The following is a 14559-nucleotide window of genomic DNA, read 5'->3' on the forward strand; positions in this document are numbered from 1 at the left end:
TGTTTAGTGAGTCCTCCAGATCAGAGGCAGTAGAGATGACCAGGGATGTTCTCTGTTTAGTAAGTCCGCCAGATCAGAGGCAGTAGAGATGCCCAGGGATGTTCTCTTGATAATTGTGTGAATTGGACCATTTTCCTGTCCTGCTAAGTAGTCAAAATATAACGAGTACTTTTGGGTGTTAGGGAATATATGGAGTAAAAAGTACATTATTTTCTTTAGGAATGTTTATTTATTTGTATTTTTATTTCCCCTTTATTTAACCAGGTAGGCAAGTTGAGAACACCTTTATTTAACCAGGTAGGCAAGTTGAGAACACCTTTATTTAACCAGGTAGGCAAGTTGAGAACAAGCTCTCATTTACAATTGCGACCTGACCAAGATAAAGCAAAGCAGTTAGACACATACAACAACACAGAGTTACACATGGAGTAAAACAAACATACAGTCAATAATACAATAGAAAAATAAGTCTATATACAATGTGAGCAAAGGTGGCGAAGTAAATACAATATAGCAAGTAAAACACTGGAATGGTAGATTTGCAGTGGAAGAATGTGCAAAGTAGAAATAAAAAATAATGGAGTGCAATGGAGCAAAATAAAAAAATAAATACAGTAGTGGAAGAGGTAGTTGTTTGGGCTAAATTATAGATGGGCTATGTACAGGTGCAGTAATCTGTGAGCTGCTCTGACAGCTGGTGCTTAAAGCTAAGTGTTTCCAGTTTCAGAGATTTTGTAGTTCGTTCCAGGCATTGGCAGAAGAGAACTGGAAGGAGAGGCGTCCAAAGGAAGAATTAGTTTTGGGGGTGACCAGAGAGATATACCTGCTGGAGCGTGTGCTACAGTGTGTAGTGAAAGGAAAAATAATAACACATAAATAGTAAAGTAAATTACAGATGCCCACTCCCCCCCCACAATAGCGTACACACAAGTACGTACAAATGCATGCACGTGCACACAATCATCTGATTTGAGATCCTGCTTCTTCCATTTTCAGATGCCACTTATGTACAAATATTTACAAAAAAAATCTCAAATATATTCTGATGTGAAAACATTAATTGATAGAAACATTATATCTCAGGCTGCTGTTTTCGAGGTGATATTTAGCTTCAGCTCACTAAAGTGCTGCTGCAGGTAAGTGCTTTATTTTGAGAAAGCCACGGTGGCAAAGTGGATCCCTCTGTTTCATTGAAGCAGGGTCAAAAATATGCAGTGAGAGAGAGAGAGAGAGAGAGAGAGAGAGAGAGATCTTTGTGCTTTCTGTTTACAACCAGCGAACGAATGTACTTTGACATCTCTGGGGAAAATTGTTACTGGTTGCCTTCACAAAGCGCAATGGAAAATGGCCCCACTTTTTCCTCTTAAAAAAAAAAGAAGATTGATCAGGAAATATGACAAAGCTGCAGGGCATTTAAGAGAGAGGTGGTCTGCCGTGGTAACATGGCAGCTAGAGTTGGAGGAGAGGGGGAAAGAAAATAGGATTACAAAAAAATAAGAGATGTGCACTCTGTCAAGAAGAGAAGAAGAGATAGGAGAGATGTGCACTCTGTCAAGAAGAGAAGGAGAGATGTGCACTCTGTCAAGAAGAGAAGAAGAGATAGGAGAGATGTGCACTCTGTCAAGAAGAGAAGGAGAGATGTGCACTCTGTCAAGAAGAGATAGGAGAGATGTGCACTCAGTCAAGAAAAGAAGACATGGGATAGATGTGCACTCTCAGTCAAGAAGAGATAGGAGAGATGTGCACTCAGTCAAGAAGAGAAGAAGAGATAGGAGAGATGTGCACTCAGTCAAGAAGAGAAGACATAGGAGAGATGTGCACTCTCAGTCAAGAAAAGAAGACAGGATAGATGTGCACTCTCAGTCAAGAAGAGATAGGAGAGATGTGCACTCAGTCAAGAAGAGATAGGAGAGATGTGCACTCAGTCAAGAAGAGAAGACATAGGAGAGATGTGCACTCTCAGTCAAGAAGAGAAGAAGAGATAGGAGAGATGTGCACTCAGTCAAGAAAAGAAGACAGGATAGATGTGCACTCTCAGTCAAAAAGAGAAGAAGACATAGGAGAGATGTGCACTCAGTCAAGAAAAGAAGACATAGGATAGATGTGCACTCTCTGTAAAGAAGAGAAGAAGAGATAGGAGAGATGTGCACTCAGTCAAGAAGAGAAGAAGAGATAGGAGACATGTGCACTCTCACTCAAGAACAGAAGAAGAGAGAGTGCACATCTCTCATATCAGTCAAGTGCTGTGCTGCTTAACATTTCAGGGCCAGTATTAGGAGAAACATGGTAATTGTCAGATCTTTCCAGAGTTGGCCAGAGCAACAGTCATCTGCAGATTATTTGAAGGAAGGAACGAAAGTAAACAAACAATGGTCATGGATTTGAGACAAACTCAGAAAATCACTGTTTTCATTGTTTAAATTTGCACAAATTGGAAGGGATTCTGAGATGCAGTTACTATCAAGACCATCTTTCACAGTCCTCTCTCTCTGTTTCTTTGTCTGTGTGTTGTGTCTCTGGAGGGAAGCTGGAACACCTTTGGCTGGATGAGTTACAGGGACAGCCTCCTTTGCCTGGCGTGGTTTGAGAGATATTTTGTTCAATGCCCAACGTTGCAGTGCTTTACAAAATGTCCTGTTGTGTGTTTTGTGGGTAAACCACCTCTGAAATATTAATGCAACTAAGAAAACATTTCTGTTGGCAGCAAGCCACCCATTTCAAAAACCCACAGGCAGTATGTTTCTCCGAAGCAAATCTGTGATTCACACCTGATAAAGTGGACAATGACCAGGTAACTGTTCAAGCAAATGTCCCAAGTGTTTTTTTTCTCGTAACAAAGTAAGAACTTACTGGACTGTAATGGCTACTTTGGAAGCTCTCAATTGTATGAAAGATACTTGAAACAGGTGTTGTAGTTAGACAATGCTTCATTTCATTTGAACAGCTTATCTGCTTATCTGTAGCTGCACGGTTGTACATACAGGACATACAACAGCTGTATGGAGGAGCCTTTGTTGCCTACGCCACTCTTAGCTCAAGGGAATTGTAGTTCCCCTAAAATACACTGCTGTAATAAACTTGCATTGAACCCAGTGTTTGAGATGTTTCTTCCCCGGCCACTGCTAAAAACAGGAGGAACCTTTGGAGAAGTCCCGAAACAAAAAGTTGGGACTCAGCCTTTTCTGTGAGCATTTGGTCATGGTTTTTGTGGTCACAATTCCTTCCTCCTTCACCTGATCATCATGATTCAGTGGTTTGCTGACTGGGAAATGACTCATTCATCCCTTGTGGGGTTGACACAATTCCCTTGTGCAGAAATGTTGCAATTGTTACAAATCAAGGAGTGAACATTTGGAGTGAGGGGAGGGGGGTGTCCTTGCTTTGAGCTCCAAAGTTGGCGCTGCATGAATTATCACCAGATGTTGTGAAGGTGAAAAGACCCACAGTATGACCCACTCTTGGCCTTAATGTTTGTGAATGAAACGCGTGTATCCATTGTAATGCCAGGTTACAGATTTAGCCACATTCTGTTTCTATCACTGACGCACTGTGTGCAGATACACTCCTCGTTTGTGCAGTTTCCTCCTCGTTGATGCTCCTATCCAGAGAAATTCACAAGTTAGGTGACGTTCAGAGTGTGTTCTTTGTATCAGTACTGTCAGTATGTCTCTGTTGTTTTCCAGAACACTGCACTTGACCTCAACCTCTAGACAGAGAGCTCTTTAAGTGCCACTTTGACCATTCCACTATTCCAGCGTCATTCTTTGACACGACCTCACAACCTCTCAACCTTTCAGATGATGGATAAACAGTATATCTGGACAGGTGCAATTATGTTAAATATGCACACATTTTCAAGGAAATTACAAATTGAACTCTGATAATGCACAAGATGCGCGAGTTTTTCCTCGCATCCTGCCGTCCCATGTTCAGCACAGCACTTCTTAAAACTAAAGATTCAGCATTCGCTTTGAACAATACAAAATGACAACGGCTATTTCCTATGGGGGTGAAGGTCAACCAGTATATTCTAATATAATTGATTTTAACAACAGTTAACACTCCCCGGGGCATCTGTAGAGGGTTGACTAACTCCACACTACGAAGGCAAAGGACAAATTTAGTACATTTGTCATACACAGTACTTGAGTATATTTGTGCTCAGTTTGAAACCTTTTTTGACCTGCCATTTGCTATTACTTTCTTTATAGGCCCACGCACATAATGTTGTTTTTATTTGTTGTTTTATCTCAACACAGATCTAGTGTCCGTTCTAAAATCCAGGTTCCTCTAAACTGAAGGGCAGCCAGATCTGAATAGACCCAAAAATGTAGGAATGTTGCCTTTAAAGGTCCAATGCGGCCGTTTTTATCTCAATACCAAATTCTTTCTGGGTAACAATTAAGTACCTTACATTGATTGTTTTCAATTAAAACGGTCAAAAATAACTAAAAAATTGCTTATTAGCAAAGGGCAGTTTCTCAAGCAAGAATTTTGCTAGGACTGTCTGGGAGTGGTCTTAGTGGGGAGGGGAAAACTGAAAATGAGCTGTTATTGGCAGAGAGGTTTGTAACTGTCTTTCTTATTGGGCTATTAACAAATTTACCGCATGGTGATGTCCAGGGCCGTATCCAGGGTATCTGATACAGTCTCTGAGTGAGAGTGACCCCTTGGAGGTCAGCGCCCCCTTGGGCATGTGCCCTGCGTCTCCGGTCGGAAATTCGGCCATGATTACTACACTAGACTAACTAGACTAATTTACCAATCTAGAAAACTGTCAGTGAGTGACATATAACTGCTGATGCACAATAAAGTTTTGAAATTGCACCTTGTGAATTCTACTATTCTCACTCTCAACTGTAAGTTGAGACCCCGATTGAGTTCCTCCCAAAAGATTTGTCAAATAATAATAATAATAATAATAATAATAATAATACGGCATCCTCATATGTAGTTATGACCCTAGTGATGTCACCCCATGGAAGGCAACATTCCAACCCAACAAAACAGGCTGAAATTTCAGCCCGTCTTTTCAAACAGCTCATAGACTAAAAGTGCATTATCATTATTTTCACAATTTTACAATATTATTCCAACCTCATAGTGTGGAAATATATACACTGCTCAAAAAAATAAAGGGAACACTAAAATAACACATCCTAGATCTGAATGAATGAAATATTCTTATTAAATACTTTTTTTTCTTTACATAGTTGAATGTGCTGACAACAAAATTAACAATGGAAATCAAATTTATCAACCCTTGGAGATCTGGATTTGGAGTCACACTCAAAATTTAAGTGGAAAACCATACTACAGGCTGATCCAACTTTGATGTAATGTCCTTAAAACAAGTCAAAATGAGGCTCAGTAGTGTGTGTGGCCTCTACGTGCCTGTATGACCTCCCTACAATGTCTGGGCATGCTCCTGATGAGGTGGCGGATGGTCTCCTGAGGGATCTCCTCCCAGACCTGGACTAAAGTATCCACCAACTCCTGGACAGTCTGTGGTGCAACGTGGCGTTGGTGGATGGAGCGAGACATGATGTCCCAGATGTGCTCAAATGGATTCAGGTCTGGGGCACGGGCGAGCCAGTCCATAGCATCAATGCCTTCCTCTTGCAGGAACTGCTGACACACTCCAGCCACATGAGGTCTAGCATTGTCTTGCTTTAGGAGGAACCCAGGGCCAACCACACCAGCATATGGTCTCACAAGGGGTCTGAGGATCTCATCTCGGTACCTAATGGCAGTCAGGCTATCTCTGGCGAGCACATGGAGGGCTGTGCGGCCCCCCAAAGAATTGCCACCCCACACCATGACTGACCCACCGCCAAACCGGTCATACTGGAGAATGTTGCAGGCAGCAGAACGTTCTCCACGGCGTCTCCAGACTGTCACGTCTGTCACGTGCTCAGTGTGAACCTGCTTTCATCTGTGAAGAGCACAGGGCGCCAGTGGCGAATTTGCCAATCTTGGTGTTCTCTGGCAAATGAAAAACGTCCTGCACGGTGTTGGGCTGTAAGCACAACCCCCACCTGTGGACGTTGGGCCCTCATACCACCCTCATGGAGTCTGTTTCTGACCGTTTGAGCAGACACATGCACATTTGTGGCCTGCTGGAGGTCCTTTTGCAGGGCTCTGGCAGTGCTCCTCCTGCTCCTCCTTGCACAAAGGCAGAGGTAGCGGTCCTGCTGCTGGGTTGTTGCCCTCCTACGGCCTCCTCCACGTCTCCTGATGTACTGGCCTGTCTCCTGGTAGCGCCTCCATGCTCTGGATACTACGCTGACAGACACAGCAAACCTTCTTGCCACAGCTCGCATTGATGTGCCATCCTGGATGAGCTGCAATACCTGAGCCACTTGTGTGGGTTGTAGACTCCGTCTCATGCTACCACTAGAGTGAAAGCACCGCCAGCATTCAAAAGTGACCAAAACATCAGCCAGGAAGCATAGGAACTGAGAAGTGGTCTGTGGTCCCCACCTGCAGAACCACTCCTTTATTGGGGGATGTCTTGCTAATTGCCTATAATTTCCACCTGTTGTCTATTCCATTTGCACAACAGCATGTGAAATGTATTGTCAATCAGTGTTGCTTCCTAAGTGGACAGTTTGATTTCACAGAAGTGTGATTGACTTGGAGTTACATTGTGTTGTTTAAGTGTTCCCTTTATTTTTTTGAGCAGTGTATAAAACACGTTTCTGACTGCACTGGGCGTTTAATTATTCACTTTTGACATTGCTGAATATCAACACACTTTTACATCCCTTTCACTTCAATGTTTACGTTTCTTGTAAGGAGAAAGAGGTAGGATGAGATACTCAAAGATTACATGATTTGGGGGCGAGAATATTGACCGTGAAATTAGCGTGATGTGCCTGAATCTCATATGGATTACAATTTTATGAAGTTTAAAGAAAGAATTAGTCCGATTTTATATGGCTGTTTAAAGCCTCCCAAAAATTGGATTTGACTATTGACTATAGCCTCTGCAATTTTTATGATTTTTGTTCCACCAATTTGTTCTTACTTTAAAGTCTGCAGCCTTTTTTTGGTCACATTCCACATACTGTATGATAAAGGTCAATGGGTTTAAGTAATGGTCTGTTTTCTTCATGCCCATCTCGATACCGTCAGTGGTCTCTTCCTGCTCATACGAGGCTTGTTCCCACAGTGACACATTTATGACAGTTTTCCCAAAAATGTCTGATTCACTCTGCCACATCAGAAATGTCCACGTCCAGTCTCATATGTAATGCATCTAAAAAATAGAATACAATGATATTCTGATCATATCCTGATAATTATTGAGATAACCCAGCATGTGAAGATAAGAAAATAATCAAATGATCTTAACATTAATAATAGTTTATTACATTTGTAAAGCGCTTTTCATTATACAGAATAATCTCATAAGATAAAAGAAAAACCAAACAGAAAAAAACATGCCTTGCTTATTGCATACTACTTTTGCAAATTAAGTACATTATAATCTGTGTACGTGTTGTCCTATGTTATGTTAGATGTGTATTTTTGGCCCAGTGTGAATAATGGTGTGAATTTGTTGTGTGACTGTACTGACTCTTGTGTTCCCTCAGGTGCCCCAGTCATCGTAGGAATGAGCATCAACATCGCTAGCATTGACTCCATCTCAGAAGTGAACATGGTGAGTTACAAACCCCTTCTCTTACAGTAGCACTGTCCATATAGAACATTGTCTCAATGTGTCCCTTTTCATTTATTAGGGTTCGTGGTAAAGCATGATGCACCCATTTTATAAACTACAATTTTGATAAATTAATTTGTTTCAATGTACAGTATACTAAACAAAAATATAAATGCAACATGCAACAATATAAACGATTTTACTGAGTTACAGTTCATATGAGGAAATCAGTCAATTGAAATAAACTCATTGGGCTCTAATCTATGGATTTCACATGGCTGGGAATACAGATATGCATCTGTCGGTCACAGATACCTTAAAAAAAAGGTAGGGGCATGGATCAGACAACCAGTCTGGTGTGTCCCAGTCCTCTTCAATGGCTGTGCAAAGTTGCTGGATATTGGAACTGGAACACGCTGTCGTACACGTCAATCCAGAGCATCCCAAACATGCTCAATGGGTAACATTTCTGGCGTGTAAGCAGGCCATGGAAGAACTGGGCCGATACTTGCGACATGGGGCCGTGCATTATCATTTGTAAACATGAGGTGATGGCGGCGGATGAATGGCACGTCAGTGGACTTCAGGATCTCATCACGTTATCTCTGTGCATTCAAAGTGGCATCGATAAAATGCAATTGTGTTTGTTGTCCATAGCGTATGTCTGCCCATACCCCCACCGCCACCATGGGGCACTGTTCACAACGTTGAAAAAACGCTTGACCACAAAACGCCATACATGTGGTCTGCGGTTGTGAGGCCTGTTGGACGTACTGCCAAATTCTCTAAAACGACATTGGAGGTATCTTAAGGTAGAGAAAGGAACATTAAATTCTGGCAACAGCTCTGGTGGACGATCCTGCAGTCAGCATGCCAATTGCACGCTCCCTCAAAACTTGTTGCGTATCAAAACTGAACATTTTAGAGTGGCCTTTTATTGTCCCCAGCACAAGGTGCACCTGTGTAATTATCATGCTGATTAATCAGCTTCTTGATATGCAACACCTATCAGGTGGATACATGATCTTGTCAAAGGAGAAATGCTCACTAACAGGGATGTTAACAAATTTGGACACACAAATGTGAGAGAAATTCTGGAAAAATTCTGGGATCTTTTATTTCAGCTCATGAAACATGGGACCAACACTTTACATGTTGCATTTATATTTTTGTTCAGTATAGTATTGACTCAGGGGTGTGATACTTAAAAATATATATATATTTCTGTACTTCATCTTCAATAAATTTGCAAAACAAATTAAAATAACATGTTTTCACTTGTGTGTAGATGAGTGACATTTAAAAAAAAAAAGTTTAATTCAGGCTGTAATACAACAGATAGTGGAATAAGGGGTATGAATACTTTCTCAAGGCACTGTAGGACCTCAGGTGTTGTATTTTTGTTCAGTGTATTTGCAATGCAATAATACAATTTCAGTCAATCATATTCGGCCTTGCAAACATTGGATAACCATAGACATGTTGTGCATCTGATTTACTTGATTATATTACGTATTTATCTTCTGTTTATTAGAGCGCGGTGAGAAATCAGGCTCAGTCTTTTTCTTTAAAGAAGACAACATGGCTGGTGTCTCTGCAATGACATCATTCTGTCTCTCTGCTCGCTGTTGTATGTTCTTTTCTTTAATGTGGCACAGACACACTCAAGAGTTCACACCCCCCACAAGCCATTTCAAATCACGAGAGGATTTTCATCCAGTTTCAAGCAATAGCACATTTTATTTTTAATTTGTTAGAGGTAGTCACTCATGTACAAAGCTGTTTTCTTTATTTTTAAGAGCACATGAGGCGCTTTTGATATATTCATTTTTTATTTCTGAGATTTATTTTCTACTCCGGTGTTTTTGAAGACAGCAAGTTGTATCTTATGTTTGATGTTATTTTAGTTTCCCTGGACATTTGAGAAGGTAGCATTAGGTGCAGGGCTGAAAAGGTTGAAAAAGGTTCCTGTGAACAAAGACAGACACAAAACGATATGGCTAGCTTGGTTTCCATTCAATTTGAGACATATCTCCATGCGAATATTTAAAAATCGGCATTAAAACAATGTGTGCATTTTCCCACCAGAGATGTGTTTGCGTCAAATTGACTTGTTGCAGATTTGCAACTCTACTGATGGTTTTCTGACAAAAAAAAGTGTTGCGTTAAATAGCGAGTGTGCCCACTCTGGTATTGGAACGTGAGCTCTAGCCAACAGTTTGCAGATACCTTGCGGGTATAGCCTACATTATGAGATTATTATGAACAAAAGAGCAAGATTTTTTCTATTTGTCAAACGGCAGCCAAGCATCGTTGATCATGTCACCAGAATAAGACCCTCAATATTTATTGGAAAAGAGCATCATGCTCATCACCTTGCACTTTCACCACCCTGTGAATATTATCATTTTTCATCTGTAGCCTAATAAACAGCATGCTTTCCCGGCGAGTCGTAGTGGGAGGGACCACACAATGTCATTATTATATCAATATTTGTGCATTAAAAGCATTTCCACCGATATGTCTCGCATAATTAATTTTACCGACACAAAAAAGATTCTACCTTAGCTGGCGTATTTTGTTTTGTTGACATTTGGAAAGTTCATGACATTTTTTTATCCAACATTTCCTTTACTCGCATAAAAAGGTTGGATGGAAACCTGGTTATTGTCAATTTGGAAAACATTGGATAATCTCAACATGCATGTTATGTCTAATGCCAAACTCGTCTATTTTAGCTGTTCATTTTTGCATTTTGTCAGCCAGCCAACATAGTCATAGCTAAAGAAAACCACATCGTTTCACTTGTTTTTTGTTGCAATCAGACGAAAGCCATGAAAAACAAAATGACCTTGTTAGTATTTCATTTCATTTTTTTTTTTTTCACGATGCAGCAAGTGTATTTTTTTCTGGAAAATATGGAATATTCTTCAGATAGGGTACACCCTGTGAGAATATAGGTCATTTTATGTCCAGCTGAATAACCACTAAGATTAGCTCTCAGTCCGCTTATAAAATGTGATGTATATTATGGTTTTAAGACAATTATATTGAGATTTCGGGACACTGAGGTTCTCAGAATAAATTGGCAGCATTTATCATGCGAAACTCAGAAATACTGTACTGTCATTGGAGGAGGTGTTCAACTTAACTTAGCCTTTAAATCACTTCCCTGTAAGTCTCCTATTTTCATTACGTTTCCATTGTGTTTCCATTGTATCCTTGAAAAACACTGTTAATGCTTTTTGATGTACTCTGCACATAATGACTATGATGATACATTTAGATGTGCATACATTTATGCACATTGGGTAGTAAGTATATGGTGTAGGATAGGGCAATTACAGTAAGGGTAACTTATCCTTCCCATAGTTGAAGCTTTTGTCAATGCATACACTCTTAGAAAAAAAATGGTTCCAAAAGGGTTATTCGGCTGTCCCCATACCTTTTGGAGAACCTACAAGGGTTCTATCTGGAAAGGTTCTTCAAAGGGTTCTCCCATGAGGACAGCCAAATAACCCTTTTATGTTCTAGATAGCACATTCTTTTCTAAGAGTGTAGCAACTATTTATTTTTCAATCTCACAGTGCTGTTTCTCCTTTTTCCACAGGATTACACCATCACAATGTATTTCCAGCAAAGTTGGCGAGACAAGCGGTTGGCATACGCTGAGCTGCCCCTCAACCTGACTCTGGATAACCGCGTAGCAGACCAGCTGTGGCTCCCAGACACCTACTTCCTCAATGACAAGAAGTCCTTCCTGCATGGCGTGACAGTGAAGAACCGTATGATTCGACTGCATCCTGATGGCACCGTGTTATATGGGCTCAGGTACAGCAAACTTTCATTGGAATTCTACTGTAACTAAACTGGTTAAAGCCTGGCCTGTCAGGCAGGACTGGAAGAGACCTTGGGAAGGCATATGAGAAACTAGGTCTGTGGTTAAATAGTATCACGGCCCTCCTGCCTTTTCACTTTCCTTACTTCCATTAAAAAAACATGAGTCCAGAGAATCACTGATAAAAGCACGACTAACTTAAATTATTTAGCTGAATTTCTGATGACAGGATTCAATTGTAAGTAGTTATAGCCTACCTTGACAATTACATGACATGCTAATACCTGACATATACACTGAGTATACCTCCTCCCCCTACACACACGTTTTACCCTCAGAACAGCCTCAATTCGGCTGGGCATGGACTCTACAATTTGTCGAAAGCGTTCCACAGGGATGCTGGCCCATGTTAAATCCAATGTTTCCCACAGTTGTGTCAAGTTGTCTGGATATCCTTAAGGTGGAGGACCAATCTTGATACACATGGGAAACTGTTGAGCGTGAAAAACCCAGCAGCTTTGCAGTTATTGATGCAAACCGGTGTGCCTGGCACCTAATATCATACCCTTTTGAAAGGCACTTAAATCTTTTGTCTTGCTCATTCACCCTCTGAATGACACATATACACAATCCATGTTTCAATTGTCTCAATCCTTATTTAACCTGTCTCCTCCCCTTCATCAACACTGATTGAAGTTGATTTAACAAGTCACATCAATAAGGGATCATAGCTTTCACCTAACACTGATTGAAGTTGATTTAACAAGTCACATCAATAAGGGATCATAGCTTTCACCTGGATTCACCTGGTCAGTCTGTCATGGAAGGAACTGTATACTCAGTCAGGTCCAAAATTATTGGCACCCTTGATAAAGATTAGTAAAAAAGTGTCACGCCCTGACCTTAGAGATCCTTTTTATGTCTCTATTTTGTTTGGTCAGGGTGTGATTTGGGGTGGGTATTCTATGTTCTATTATTTGTATTCTATTCTATTCTATTATTTGTATATGTTTTGGCCGGATAGGGTTCTCAACCAGGGACAGCTGTCTATCGTTGTCTCTGATTGAGAACCATACTTAGGTAGCCCTTTTTCCCACCTGTCTTTGTGGGAAGTTGACTTTGTTTATGGCACATAGCCTTTAGCTTCACGGTTTGTTTTGTAGTGTTTATAGTTTTGTTCGGCGTCTTTTCTAATAAAAAATAAAATGTACGCGGTCCACTCTGCGCCTTGGTCCTCTTCATTCAACGGCCGTGACAAAAATACTGTATATTATACAAATACTGAGCTATATTGTATACAAACAAAAATAGATCATTATATTATTTGATAGTAATACAATTGCTCAGAGAAAGAGATTTTTGTTTAACAAGTAATCATTTTGTTTCTCAAAAAAATACAGTACGGGGGGAAATGATTGACACCCCTGTTTAACATACCTTTCAGTACCCCACCTTAACGGCACTGAGCCTTTTTCTTGTGTTTTATGAGATTGGAAGACACATTAGGAGGGATCTTAGATCATTCCTCCATTCATAATCTTTACGGATCCTTAATATCCTTTGTCTTTTGCTTATGGACTGTCCTCTTCAATTCAAAACACAGGTTTTCAATGGGGATCGAGTTCAGAGACTGATATTGCAAAATATTGATTTTGTGGTCAATTAACCATTTCTTTATGGATTTTGATGTGTGCTTGGGGTCAATGTCTTGCTGGAAGATCCACTTGCAGCCAAGTTTGTCTGCATAATCTTCTTTCTTTCGACGCCAAACCCACCACTGTTGTTCGTGGCTAAAGAGCTCTATTTTCATGTCATCCAACAAATGTAAACGGCACTGGAACATGGATTGGAACTGGTGCTTTGGTCAGATGACATGAAAATAGAGCTGTTTGGCCAGGTACACCAGCAGTGGATTTGGTGTTGAAAAACAGAAGCATATGCAGAAAAGTACCTCATAACTACGGTCAAATATGATGGTGGCTCTTTGATGTTATGGGGCTATTTTCCACTGGTCTTGGGGCCCTTGTTAAGGTCAACTGAATCATGAACTTTACCCAGTAGCATGATTTTTTTTAGCCAAAAAACTGGTTGCCTCTACCAGCAGGCTGAAACTTCCAATAAGACAATGACCGCAAGCATAAATCAAATTCCAAAAAGGAGGTTAAATGACCATAAAATGGCCATGTCAGTCTCTGGACTTGAACCCCATTGTGTGTGTGTGAATTGAAGAAGGCAGTCCATAAGCACTGACAAAGCATATCAAGGATCTGGGCAGATTGTGTATGTAGGAATGGTCTAAGATCCCTCCCAATGTGTTCTCCAATCTCATAAAACATTTTTGAAAAAGGCTCAGTGCCATTATCCTCGCAAGGTGAGGTATTGAAAGGTACTGAAAACAGTCGTTTTGACTCCTATCTTTTTTGGGGAAAAAAAAAAAAAAACTACTTTCGATTGTCCATCTGTTGATTCTCTATAGATGGTCATACTATCTGTTGATAAGCAACTGTCTGCTAAGTTTGCGGTTAGGGTAGTTGAAATTTGGTCAGTCCACTCTGGCCTTGATGTTAACGTCCACAGATGGACCAGAGTGGACCAAATCTGAACCCATCATAGACGTATGTTTCCCAAGTTTGGATAGCACAGTACTGGACCAGGTTTCCCAAAAGCATATTAAGGCTATGTTCATTGTTAGAACCGTCGTAGGAGCATTGTTAAAATCTCTGAACTGTTTCCCAAAAGCATATTAAGGCTAAGTTCATTGTTAGAACCGTCGTAGGAGCATTGTTAAAATCTCTGAACTGTTTCCCAAAAGCATATTAAGGCTAAGTTCATTGTTAGAACCGTCGTAGGAGCATTGTTAAAATCTCTGAACTGTTTCCCAAAAGCATATTAAGGCTAAGTTCATTGTTAGAACCGTCGTAGGAGCATTGTTAGAATCTCTAAACTGTTTCCCAAAAGCGTTCCCACCAAAGCGCCGTTATTAACGTTGCGCTTGAAAACGCTCCTTACCTAATGTCTGCCTCAGACTACTCGTAGAATTGTGTTAGATGCTTTT

The 14559-nt window shown here is 40.6% G+C and overlaps 1 protein-coding gene across 1 annotated transcript in view; it reads left to right on the top strand.

Annotated features, from left to right (window-relative positions):
• LOC109873191 (gamma-aminobutyric acid receptor subunit beta-4) overlaps positions 1 to 14559 on the top strand; it is a 64884-nt gene that overhangs the window by 29103 nt on the left and 21222 nt on the right. The window contains exons 3-4 of the mRNA XM_020464779.2: positions 7599 to 7666; positions 11277 to 11497. Of these exons, the coding sequence (XP_020320368.1) occupies positions 7599 to 7666; positions 11277 to 11497 (289 nt within the window). The remainder of the gene's footprint in view (positions 1 to 7598; positions 7667 to 11276; positions 11498 to 14559) is intronic.

The sequence above is a fragment of the Oncorhynchus kisutch genome, linkage group LG28 (assembly GCF_002021735.2).
Source record: "Oncorhynchus kisutch isolate 150728-3 linkage group LG28, Okis_V2, whole genome shotgun sequence".
Classification (NCBI taxonomy): domain Eukaryota; kingdom Metazoa; phylum Chordata; class Actinopteri; order Salmoniformes; family Salmonidae; genus Oncorhynchus; species Oncorhynchus kisutch.